At 41.2% G+C, this 13,710-nt stretch overlaps 1 protein-coding gene across 9 annotated transcripts in view; it reads right to left on the bottom strand.

Moving 5' to 3' along the window:
- LOC113098789 (neurexin-3b) overlaps positions 1-13,710 on the bottom strand; it is a 154,924-nt gene that overhangs the window by 42,085 nt on the left and 99,129 nt on the right. For all 9 annotated transcript variants that reach the window (XM_026263876.1, XM_026263873.1, XM_026263875.1 and 6 more), the window contains 2 exons: positions 4,795-5,233; positions 1,150-1,533 (listed from right to left, as the gene is read on the bottom strand). In XM_026263876.1, the coding sequence (XP_026119661.1) occupies positions 1,150-1,533; positions 4,795-5,233 (823 nt within the window). The remainder of the gene's footprint in view (positions 1-1,149; positions 1,534-4,794; positions 5,234-13,710) is intronic.

The following is a 13,710-nucleotide window of genomic DNA, read 5'->3' on the forward strand; positions in this document are numbered from 1 at the left end:
TTGGGCACCACTCCACCTATGTATCCTCTGGATACCTATTTTAACAGGGTGTTGTTACTAAGTATCTGTTGGGACAGTTTCTTCAGCAAGCTCATGCAGCTTGTGATAGGCCAAGAGTTAGTATAATGCTAGGCTCTTGGTTATACCCCCTTAAAGGAATATGTTTGAATATGTAGGGGATAATGTCATGGACAGCCGTGTAACATCCCAGGGGCAACTTCCATAGTGAAAGGGAACGCATCGGGCTACTTATGTAACCATGGTTCCCTGAGTAAGGAACAAGACACTGTGTCCTCTAGGTTTCTTGCCATGCTTCGGACACAAGCTTCAGACGAAGAAGTGGATGATGTATTCTCTCAATGCCTATTTATACTGGTACTGATGTCATGAGCTTTCACAGGTTAACATGTTATTAGTGTTTATTGAATGTATGCTTCAGACACGTGTCACAGCAAGGCGTTTCCCCATATTGACCCCAGGAGGACGCAATATCTTTTTCAGATATTTCCCCCAGTGCTCTTACATGGTGTATTATGTCAGTGGGACATAGATTTTGGCAGTGTCTGAAACCATAGTGGACATTATTCATTCAGGCCCATCATGCCTGATAATAATAATGACACAAACTAAAAACTATGCACATGGCTATAGAATACCTATAATGCACTATGAAGATTCCCTGTATAAATTTCTGCATTTTGCCAGAAGATGCCATTTTTTCAATGGAAACATATTGTGTAAGATCAGATATTTTATTATTAAAGCGTTAGTTCACTTTCAAATTATATTTTGGTATGTTTTAGCTTGCCTCAAGGACATCCGCGGGCTCTGGCTTAAGTTACCTTATATTAAAGCATGGTCCATTCCCAGACAAAAAAATAAATTAAAATAAATAAATAATAACAGACAGAGATTCAGGCTTTACAAGTCGTCGGGTTTCCATCCAAAGTTGTGAATTTAACATATTTAACTTAACAAATGCGTTCCCATCTCCCATTATTCACATGAACCCCTTTTCGCATGTAAAAATCCACTGTAAGCAAGCATAAATTATTATTATTTTTTTTTACCATCCCTCATTTCTGATGCGATACTTCAAAATGTGCATTAAATCAGGGTGATAGAAACACAGCTAATGGTATAACTCACCTCTCTCACAGGTTCGATCCCAGTATCCGGTCCCAGTGCAGTCACAGATGAAGCGATTCCAGCCCTCTTTACAGATGCCATTGTTTTTGCAGGGGTTGCTGTCACAATGTTTGCCTGTTATTTTGCTGCAGGACGGCTTGATTCCGACTCCATTCTGCGCCTCTGCGATCTGGCGAATGTCTTTACTGCGTCCATCTATGAAGAGATCACGGATGCACCCCACATAGCCATAGTTCAGCATAGCGGTCCACAGGTCAGTGGGAAGAACCAGGCCAACACGGTTGTCTGGCAAACCTCCGAGATAGAGGTCACCTTCCAGGTCTAGAATCTCATTCTCTCCACTGGCTGTGAATGGAGTCCGACGGCTGTTCACAGATATGATACCTGTTCAAAACAAAAACAGACTGTTAGCAATGACTAAATAAGCTCAGCCAAAAGAAGACAATGTCATGCTGAAAAAATAAATACATAGAAATAAATACACAGTCATTATAAAATTGGTAATTATAAAAACATTTGACAACAGGATGCTTCTAACCAAGCAAATCCAAGAAAAAAAACAGTGCACTAAATATATATAGTATATAACTATATATAATATAGAGATGTGCATTTGTGTGTGTGTGTGTTCTGACACAATGATGGACTAACGGATAGAGGCAGGCAGGAGTTTCAGAATAGAAACATCAATAGAGTTTAGTGTGGAGGCACTGGCAGATTGAGTGGGCACTCAGAGTTCTTCCACTGGTCTTTATTATGCAAGTATTCTTGGTCTCTCAACACCCACATCTATATATCTGTCTCTGCTCTTTGTTGCTGAGAAATACAAGTTTTTAGGCACTTGCATAAAGGCTAATAATCAGACAAGGAGCGAGTCACAATTCCTGAATAGATATATGATCTATTCACCTAAACTTAACCTATTTTCACTATTATGATTAAAATGAAATGTGAAAAATTAGCATTAAAGATGTCATATGATGCGATTAAAAAATTTTCTTTCTCTTTTGAGTGATACAAGCTCTGGGTATATGAAGAAGATCTGTAAAGTTGCAAAGACTATAGTCTCTATAGTCCCTGTTACTCGTGTTTTGACACTTTGCTCTGGATACTGGATTCCCTTCTTGCTTAGCTCTCTGAATATTATTCATTAATCGAAACACACGCTTGCCCTAGGATTATTCTTGTGTCTTGCCCTCTATATACCTGTTTGCCAGTGTTTGACCAATGCCTGTTATGACCATGTCTCTGTGCAATAAAAGCTTGCAAATAGATCTGCATGTCTCACGACTCATTAACCCTGTTATTTTAAACTATTTTGTGGATAAAAGTGCTACATTATCAGCTTCTTTTTACTGACAATTTGTTGGCAATTTAGATGTCATTTTAAAGCTTTGCAAAAGTAACCCCAACACCCTTTCAAATTTGACACTGATGAAACTTTTTAAGCTCCACAATTGAAGGCACAATAATATGTAATTTTGTATTTAAATATCCACAAATCATTAGAACGGTGGTATATATTCTGTTGACTTGTGTACTTACGTTATCCTAAATGTTTCGAAGAATGTTTAAATCCAAAAAAAAAAATAGCTATTTTAAATAGTGACTTGTCCCTGGTCATTGTGTGACCTGCCTGTCATGCACTCTCGATTTCTGGGTTTTGTTTAGTAGAAAACATTGAAACACCAAATAATTAATATGTTTTGCGTTTCATTAGACATGTGAAAACCGCACAGAGTAGCATTATAACAGAACTTTTAGGCGTATCTTGTATGACAAAACAGCACTGCTTTACCCAACATAAGTACGACCAGTGGTCAACTATGCCAGTGTGGCATAATAAAAACTCTGCTGCTTTTGAGCCGTGTGTCACTCTCGTCTCTTATTAGCAATTGCTTTAATGGCCTTGTTTCGCTTTGATGGCTTTCAACCACACCTTGCTTCATACTACAATGTTAATTTTTTTTTAATACATTAGCTCATCCATAAACATGATTTCTATCCGAGACCCGTTGGCCTGCATAGGCTTTGGGGACGATTCCACACTCAGTCACATCATTATCAAACTACGCCTTTGTTCGTTTTGAATACACACCATCTAGTGGCGAAAACTTGCATATTTTGCAAAAAATATTGTGAATATAGTCATGTCTGAAGGGTGTCATTACACATACACACGCACACACACACTACTAATTCACTACATGACACATCCTCAAGTACCTTAATGCTTTAAAAAATGCATCTAAAAATATATAATAATGTGAACAAGTTTTTTATTGATGATTAGAGTTTACAGCTAATGAAAGTAAAAAATCCAGTATCTCAAAATATTAGATTATTTCCTAAGATCAATAATAATAATATTATTAAAAGGATTTGCAAAAGTGAAAAGTGTAAGTTCTTTAAAGTATGTTAATTTATGCAGTCAATACTTGGTCTGGCCTCCTTTTACAGCATCAGTGAGGTGAGAAGCAATCAGCATGTGGAACTGCTGAAGCACTATTGAGCCTTCAGCTTATATGTATTGTTGGATCAAATGTTACTCATCTTTTGCTTGAAAATATCCTACAGATACCATAGGTATGTCAGGTATGTTGGCTGGCTAATCAAGCACAGTCAAACCATGGTCTAGCACTGTGGGCAGGTCCTGCTGGAAAAGGTAATCAGCATCTCCACAAAGTCTACCAGCAGATGGAAGCATAAAGTGCTCCAAAATCTACTGGTAGACCTCTGAATTGACTTTTTGGACTTGACAAAACATAAAATGGACCAACACCAGCAGAGGTCACGCCACACCAAATCATAACTAACTTTGGAAACTTTACACTGGACTTCAAGCAGCTTGGATTCTTTGCCTCTCCAATCTTACCCCAAACTCCAGATCTTGATATCCAAATGTAATGCAAAATTTACTTTTGTCTGAAAAGAGGACTTTAGACCACTGAGCAACAGCCCAGTTATTTTTCCTCTTAGCTCAGGTAAGATGCTTCTGATGTTTCTGTTTCAGAAGTGGCTTAGTAGCCCATTAACTGAAGACATCTGAGTATCTGACTCTTGAGGCAATGACTCCAGTTTTAGTCCACTCCTGGTGAAGCTCTCCCAAATGTTTTAATTTGCTTGACAGCATTCTAAAGCTTACGGTCATCCCTGTTGCTTGTGCACATTTTCCTACTCGATTTCTTCCTTCCAGTCAACTTTGCATTTAATATGCTTGATACAGCAATGTGTTCCACCCCTTTCAGTAATTACCTTTTGGGACTTATCCCTCTTTTTTGGAGTATCAGAATCAGAATCAATGATTGTTATATGGACCATTGCCAAGTCAGCAGTCTTATTCCCATTATTGTGGTTTCAAAGATACCCAGAATTTATTCTGTGGGGATGGTCATTTACTGAAACTCAAATGTAAATATTCTCATATTTTGAGACTGGATTTTTGACTTTCATTAGCTGTAAGCTCTAATCATCAATAAAAAAAAAAATAATAAACAAAAACTTATGAAATGCTTTAAACTTTCAATATAAGAAAGTTTCACTTTTTGAAAAAGTAACACCTGCATATGTACACACACACACATACAAACACAAATATACATATTAAAAGCAGTAAGGTAATCTGGAGAAAATGAATCTACTCACCTGATCTTCCATCTCTCTGGATGTCCACATGGTGCCAGGCTCCATCACTGACCTTACTCTGTGTGGCTTTGACTTTAATCGTTCCTGATCCCATGTCCAACAGAAGATAGAAATTTCCATCTAAAAGTTCCACAGCGAAGAAGTCCACTCTGTTGCTCCTCTGGCTTCTAGAATCTTTCTTGTCCTGGGGCTTACCTTGAGTGAAAAGGATTAGTCCGTTGGGCTCTGAAGTGCGAAAGTCAAAGGAAATGGAGCCCACACGCTTGGTGTTCCACTTGGGCAGGCTGAGGAAGGATTCTGGTGTCTCAAAAGAGATAGGGTCTAGGGTGGGAACATTCTCGCATTTAAACACCACATCTCCCTGAAGCTTCATCTTCGGGTCTGCAATGCGGGCCAGTCGAGAGAGTTCCAGTCGTATGTCGTTGTTTTTGTAAACCACCTAGAATTGGAAAAACACATCATGGGTAATTGCAAATGAATATGGGATAACCTAAAAATCAGAGCAGCCTCTACTTTTGTGATTATTATTATTATTACTATTATTATCATTATTATAAATGGCAATGTAGATTATATATATATATATATATATATATATATATATATATATATATATATATATATATATATATATATATATAATAACCTCAATTCATAAGTGAAAAATAAAAATAAAAATAGATTGTTTGCTTTAAAACAGTTTTTATATTGTGTTTTTATATAAAGATTCTTATAATATTGTTCAGGCTGAATAAAATCTGTGGGAGAAAAAAAAAAATGTGCATGGCTGATCTGTTTTTTATCAATTACAGTATATGCCCTGGACCTATTGGTAAAAATAACAGCTATTGAAGAGCAAAATCCACTGATACACTAGAATATATTAGAAGACATTCAAAGGATGTGCTGTGATATTGTGCCTATTTACCAAGGCAAAGACTCATATATAGAGTCAGCTATGCATTATAGCCAAATAAAACACAATACAAACCGAGAAGAACTGTAAATTGAAATTCACTCAAGCAGAAAATTAAAAGGTTTTTCCCTTTTTTACCCCTTAAAGAAAGAACTCTTGCTGCAATATAGGACACTATGTGCACAGCAAACAGCAGTTCTGTTAGAGAACACAGCTGTCAGCAAACAGATTTTAAAGCTCCAGGATTACAGATAATCCTGGAAGATTTGACAGTAAATCAACACAGGTGCCCTTCGTACTTCATACTACTGCAGAGAAAGAGAGAGCATGATGAACTGTGGAAAGATATTTCAGCGACACTATCATTATCATATTTCTTTTCTCTACCTATAATCTGGCCTGGATTAGCACTGGCCTACTATCAACCTTGGTTATCCCATGATTCCTAAGTGTCTGTGTTGCAGAGAAATGCCAGTAGAGCAGATGGTTTCCAGAAGAAAACGATCCTATTAATTTTCTTGTGTGAAATAGTATTAACATAACATACCAACCTTTCAATGCAGACCTACCATGAGCTCTGAGATTAGGGCAAGCTAAATGTCTTTGTCTAAGATCCACAATATGTCCCCACCCAACTTCCTGTTTCAATAGGAAACACATCAGCACAAAAAGAAAACTACACACACCAGTGCATTTCATTGAATGCTAGGGTTACTTTCAGAAATGAAATGGCCATTTATGTATGCATGCTTTCAAATAAATCCCATCATAAAGAGGATTCCTGACATCACAATTACAATTTCAAGCCACTAAAGTTATGCTTCAATTGTTGACAGAAAAATTTAATTAAAAAAATCAGTCCCTAGTGAAACAAAAATACCAACCCCTCTTCAAAGGCTAGGCCCAGAAAATGTTTCCTCAGCGCTTCTGTTCCTTTTCTCCAATGAACTTTTCTCGGGCTGGAATGTAGTTATGCCTCGGGTTATGATTCCAATGGCCATTACCTCTAGCAGATCGATAGCAGTATAATGGAAAATAATGTGCAGAAAGATGGTGGGGGTAGGGAAGTCCACAGACTCAGATACATTATCTAAAGTTACACCCTCGCTTTATCACCTTATCTGGGGGCCATCCTCTGTCCCCAGAGTGCCATTTGTAATCAAAGCTAGCCTTTAACAACTCTATAGGCTCTCTGTCTTGACTTTCTCCCTCTGTGAGAATGGGGGCTGCTTGGTATTGATCAGGCTCTGGGAGTGGGTAGTGGACCCTCATCTATCTAGGCTCAGTGTCTCAGCATGTTATAGAGTTCTTGCTGCTGCATTATGCCCAGGATTAATGAGAAGTGCCACTAAGTAGAAACATATAGCACCAACTGACACAGTTGGGGGTCAGAAGAAGAGACGCAGCACTGGAGAAAACCAATATATTAGAGCAAACATTCCAGAGTATTTGCATTGTAACTAAGAATTTATTTTAGTAACATATGCCCGGATTGAGATTGGGGAGGTCATTCCACCAGGAGGGAACATTTAATTTAAAAGTCCGTAAAAGTGACTTTGTGCTTCTTTGGGATGGCACAGTCAAGCGACGTTCACTTGCAGAACGCCAGCTTCTAGAGGGCACTAAAGTAACACATTTAGGTAAATGGGTGCAGAGCCAGTGGTAGTTTTATGCGAGCAGCTATTGGAAGCCGGTGTTATGAATATAGCAGTGGTATGCAAAGCCATGTTTCTGAATGACAGAACATAATGATGCCATGTAGACAGAGAAGAGAAGTGGTCCAAGAACTGACCCCTGAGGCACCCCAGTAATTAGATGTTGTGACTTGGACACCTTACCTCTCCAAGATACTTTGAAGGATCTATCCGATAGGTAAGACTCAAATCATTGAAGTGTGGTTATTGAGATGCCTTTTGCAGTAGGTAGGGCTGATAGGAGTATCTGGTGGTTAACAGTGTCAAAAGCAGTGGACAGATCAAGCAGGATAAGTACTGAAGATTTGGATTCTGCTCTCGCCAGTTTTGGAGCTTCAACAACTGAGAGCATGGCCGTTGTTGTGTGTGAGAAATGTAGAGACTTGGTTGAACACAGCTTGTTCAAGTGTTTTTGCAATGAAAGGAAGAAGGGAAACTGGTCTGTAGTTCTCTAAAAGAGATGGGTTGAGGTTGGGTTTCTTAAGTAGTGGAGTTACACGTGCCTGTCTAAATAATGAGGGAAAAACACCAGTGTGGAGTAATGTGTTGATGATGTGAGTGAGTGCAGGTACAACTGCAGGAGAAATGGCTTGAAGGAGATGAGATGGAATAGGATCAAGCGGGAAAGTAGTAGGGTGATTAGAAAGTATGAGTTTTGAGACTTCTGACTCAGAGAGTGAAGAGAAGGATGTAAATGAGTGTAAGTTTGCTGGTGATATGAGCTTGACTGATTGTGGTGTGGAAAATTGTGCACTAATGTGTTTAATTTTATTAATGAAAAACGTTGCAAAGTCGTCAGCTATTAGAGAGGAAGCAGGAGGGGGAGGAGGAGGAGGACAAAGAAGTGAGGAAAATGTTTTATAAAGCATGCGAGAGTTAGACAAATTGTTAATTTTGTTATGGTAGTGTGTCATTTTAGCAGTGGAGACATTAGCAGAGAAAGAAGATAGGAGTGACTGACTGATACACATTGAGGTCAGTAGTATTTTTGGACTTGCGCCACACCCTTTCAGCAGCTCTAAGCTTAGAACGGTGTTCGTGTAGAACATCAGATAACCAAGGGGCAGAAGGGGTGTTACAGGCTGGCCTGGAAGATAAGGGGCAAACAGTGTCTAAACAAGATATAAGAGTGGAGCAGAAAGTATCAGTAGCACTGTTAGCATCCAAAGATGCAGACAGTTTAGGCGAAGGAAGTGAAGATGAAACCATTGAGATATACGGGAGGGTGAAAGTGTGCGTAGGTTACGTCGAAAGATGACATGTAGAGGGGTAAGTGATTGTGTCAGGGACCAGGTTGAGGTTATGAGTGAGGAGGAAGTGATCCGATATGTGCAGTGGAGTAACCAGAACATGATCAGTAGAGCAGTGTTGTGTAAAATAAGGTCCAGTTGGTTGCCTGATTTGTGAGCAGCAGTAGCTGACACTTGGTTGAGATCAAAAGAGGCAAGCAGAGTGTGGAAATCAGCAAGCAGAGGTTTATCTAGATGGATGTTGAAATCTCCAAGCATAACTAGGGGAGTACCATCCTCAGAAAAGGTTGAGAGCAACACATCTAATTCATCCAAAAAGTTACCCAGTGGTCCTGGGGGTCGATAGACAACTACAAAATGTATTTTAAAAGGGTAGACCAGTACCTCCACCTCTTCCAGTCAAACGGGGGGAGTGGGAAAATGAGAAAATATTGGGGAGTGCTGCAGGTGTAGCAGTGTCCTCTGGTTTGATCCAGGTCTCTGTTAGGGCCATGAGATTAAGCTTTGAATGACTAATAGTAGAAGTAATGAAATCGGCTTTGTTAATAGCAGACTGGCAATTCCAGAGATCAATAGAAAAAGAAAGTAGTGTATTAGCAGATATAGGCAAAGTGTGCAGATTGTTAAGATTGCGCTTGGGCACGAATAATCCTTTTAGCAGTCCTAACTGTACAGTGTAGTCTCATGATGTCTGATTTGGTAGCTGAAACAAACTAGAAAGTTATGGATGAGCATAGAACATACTCAATGATAACAGAGTAGAACTGTTTCATCAGCTCCTGTGGCAGGATGAATTTCCTCATCTGGCGAGGAAAGACACAACTTCTGCTGGGCCTTTTTATTGTCTATGTAAGTGTCCCTCTTTAGATCGTGAGAGGCCTTTTCAAGTCAACAATTAAACACATTCAGATTGTAAGCCAGTTGTTGATTCTCCACAGGCTGTGGGGGTGGTGTATTTTGCAAGATGATGTTCTTGAAACCAGTCCATACTGACACCAGATCGTTGTCTGAAAACTGTTTTCTTAACTTTTCAGAGTAGTTTTTTTAGCCACTCTGATCTCCTTTTTTAATTTGTTCCTAGCCTAGTTAAACAAGATTTTATCCCCACTTCTGTAAGCATACTCTTTGGCATGACAAAGCTGTTTGAGTTTCCCAGTAAACCATGGTTTATCATTATTACATGATAAGAATGTCCTGGTGGGGATGCACATACAGTATCCTCACAGAAACTGATAAATGAAGTTACAGTCTCTGTGAAAAAAGATGAAGAGAAGTGTGCCTCTAAGTTAGGACAGCATTCCTTTTTCAGCATTGTTACATCTGAAAACCAACTTTTGTTGATGTAGGAACACAATCTACCACCTCTCATTTTCCCTGTTAACTCTGTTATAAGATCCCCTCTGAACAGCTGGTAGCTCAGCAGATGAAGCATGTTATCCGGAATCACTCTGACAGGTTTCAGAGAAGCACAGTCCAGCAGAGTTTGAATAGCCAATGTTGGTGTGGAAGGGGAGAAGTAGTTAATCCATTTTGTTTAGAAGGGAACAGGCATTCACAAAATGACTAGTTCACCCAAAAATGATTATTATGTCATTAATGACTCACCCTCGTTCCAAACCTGTAAGACCTTGGTTCATCTTCGGAACACAGTTTAAGACATTTTAGATTTAGTCCGGGAGCTTTCTGTCCCTCCTTTGAAAATGTATGTACGGTATACTGTATATTAAAATATATACGGTATATTAAAATATCATCAAAGTAGCCCATGTGACATCAGAGGGTCAGTTAGAATTTATTGAGGCATCGGAAATACATTTTGTATTTGACTTTTTTCAGCACTGTCTCCTCTTCCGGGTCTGTTGTGAGTGTGGTCTCCAATAAGCATTAATCCACAAATTACTTAAGTTGCTAACTTTTTGGCTGACACTCCCTCTGAGTCAAAATAAATCAATATCCTGGAGTAATTAATTTACTCAAACAGTACACTGACACTGCTGTGAAGAGAGAACTGAAGATAAACACCAAGCCAAGCCAGATAACGAACGAAAGATTGACTCGTTCTGTTCTGTTCTGACTCTGTGTCTGTTCATTTGAACAATACAGCTGCATCTCTGAATAGAATGTCCAACAACATTTCAGAATAATAAAAAACTGTAAAATATTTTCTTGAATGGGTTGTTAAATATTATTGTGTTGGTGGTACATTCGAGTGGGTTGCACACATCAGGCTGCACTGTTTGTGTTGCAGGCGGCCATCTCCCCTATGCGCTTCAGCACGCTAAAAGAGCTTTTCACATTAAAAGATAATTTATGGGAGCATCTTTTTAAAGACAACGTTGTGTGGCAAATTTGACGTTACATCTTTGTAAAGACAATGTGGGTCTTGCAATAGACAACATATCACTCAGGCATTTCTGGATGCGATCGTTACCTGGCGCTGGGAAATCGCTGCTTCACTTGCCTGGGCATTTAGCACGCTGAGGAGGCATTTGAGGATGAGTCATGTTCTCATTGCATGTTCTAATTCCTCAAAGGGGCGGAGCTCTATTGCCTCTGTCTTGATTTAGTTCTCTTCATTGCATAAGTCAGACGGGGGCTACTTCAGGCAGTAGCACAGGCAGTCAGAGGGTAACAGTGATGGTAACCCCTCCAGGGAACCAACCCTTGGGGGACCATCACCCCTCATGCACTCCTCAACCAGTTGAGCTTCCAATGGAATGTGCTAGGGCCTCTACAAGAAGTATACCAGCAGTATCTTTTGGCACTTCTCCCAATGACCAGATATTGATAGCTGAATTGGAGGGTGAGCCAGAGATTTCTGGAGAGGAAGATTCAGCTGCGTTGCTGTTCTCCGGACTGTAGCAATGCCTAAATTGGATCCAGAAATAATGGCTATACCCAGGCCACCGAGAGGGTAGGGCTCAAATGGAAATCTCCACTGTGCCCCGAGCCCTTATGCTGGATAATTGGATCCCGGAGGTGCATGAGGAGCCCGGTGGAGCAGTTGTTTTTGAAGCAGTTGTGTCTTAATTCTACCTCCACTCCTCAGGGCAAACCATCCTTCTCATCTCACAAGAAGGGAGGAGTGTGGTCATGCAATGTCCACACTTGTGGTCCAGGAATACCATCTCTTGCAGTGTTTGGTCGATATGAGGGATGCCGAGAAAGTTTGGTTCTTTAATGCCCCTGTGTTCCAGACCAGCTTATTCGGTGACCTATTCAGTTCCTGGCCCAGCAGCTCTCGGCTGCACAGAAGCAGATTGAGCCAATTCATCACACCCTTCCCAGCCGGGCACCTGCTGCCTCCAATTATTCCACCATCCGCAGTGCTCCGGCCTGCTTGTCGCCGAGGGCAGCCCCTTGCATCCACCTGGTGAGCGGAAGAGAAAGAGGCCCAGGGACGGCTGACCCAGAGAGGGAGGAAGCTGCTCTTTGGGGATGGTGAAGGCACCTCTTCCTGATCCACCCAGCCCATCTCGCTGTCTTCTGCAGCCCATCACCCTTGGCTATGCGACTTAGTTTGCCCGACATCCTCCCAAGTTTAGTGGCATCTGCTTCACAACAGTGAAGGTGGCCGATGCTCCTGTCTTGCATCAGGAGATCACAATCCAACTGGTGGAGGATGTGATAGAGCCGGTCCCTCCAGCCGATATGAGCATGGGATTTTTCAGCCCTTACTTCATTGTACCCAAGAAAATGGGTTATGACCAATCTTGGATCTGCATGTCTTGAACCGTGTCCTTCATCGGTTACCATTCAAGATGTTAATGCAGAGAGGCATCTTTGGGTGCATCCATTCATAAGATTGGTAAGATTGGACCACATACCATTTTTGCAGTTTGCAAAGGTCCTGCTCTTCTGGCTGTCCCTGTCTCCTCATGTCTTCACGAAAGTCACAGAGGGGGCTCTTGTTCCCCTCAGAGAGCTGGGTGTATGCATCCTCAACTCGATGGGCATCTCGATGACTGGCTTATAGTAGCACAGTCTCGGGATCAGTTGTGCGAGCACAGGGATCTGGTGCTCCTAGCACCTCAGCCTGTTGGGTATTTGGGTCAGCGGGGAAAAGAGCAAACTCTCCCTGATGCAGAAGATCTCTTTTCTCGGTATGGAGTTGATTTTGGTTGAACAGACAACATGCCGACAGGAGAGGAACATTCATTGTCGGTGAAGACCTGCTTGAATTTATTCAAGGGCAGGATGGTGGTCTAACTGAAACTATTTCAGAGGATCCAGAGACATATAGCAGCTGCAGCGGCACTTACAGGGCAAGAGTTATTGCGTATGAGACTGCTTCAGCACTGGCTTCATGGCCAAGTCCCGAGGTGGGCGTGGCAGCATGGCACTCACCGGGTCCAAGTTACACCAGCCTGTTGCCAAACCTTCACCCCGTGGTCAGATCTTATGTTTCCCCACGCAGAAGTGCTCTTGGAACAGGTCTCCGGGCATGCAGTGGTTTAAAGGGATGCCTCCACCACCTGCTGGGGGGCCACGTATAACATTAACAGAGTGTTGGGGGTTTGGACGGGCCCCTATCTGCGCTGGCATATAAATTGCCTAGAATTATTAGCAGTGCGCCTTGCCTTGAACCATCTCAAAGTGCACTTAAGAGGCAATCATGTGCTAGTCCAAACGGTCAACACAGTGACCATGGCATCCATGGTGCTTTGGTAGGGAATACCAATACGATGTGACGTAGAGAGTAGCCAACTGAAAGGGAACATCTTGGTTTCGTATGTAAACCTCATTGCCTGCTGTACCCCCGCTGAGTGGCCAGGTCACCTTTCCGGCTCCTCAGCAAAAACCTGGTACAAGATGCACCTGCTGCCTTTTCATAATCACGCTGTGATCAGCTGCAGCCTGATGCTATAATATCATGCCAATGTGCATTTGCCATTTAGTTTACACTCGAAATAGATTGGTCTCTCGAAGTGAGATCCCAATGCGTCAGTCACTGATGTGACGTCTCTGTTCCCTCCTTTAGAGAGTTAGGAACAAGAGTTAAATATGTATCCGAGAAGTTACATTCAGTCATAAATAGCATGTCTGCTTATCAGTC

Source organism: Carassius auratus, unplaced genomic scaffold (genome assembly GCF_003368295.1).
Source record: "Carassius auratus strain Wakin unplaced genomic scaffold, ASM336829v1 scaf_tig00216663, whole genome shotgun sequence".
Classification (NCBI taxonomy): Eukaryota; Metazoa; Chordata; class Actinopteri; order Cypriniformes; family Cyprinidae; genus Carassius; species Carassius auratus.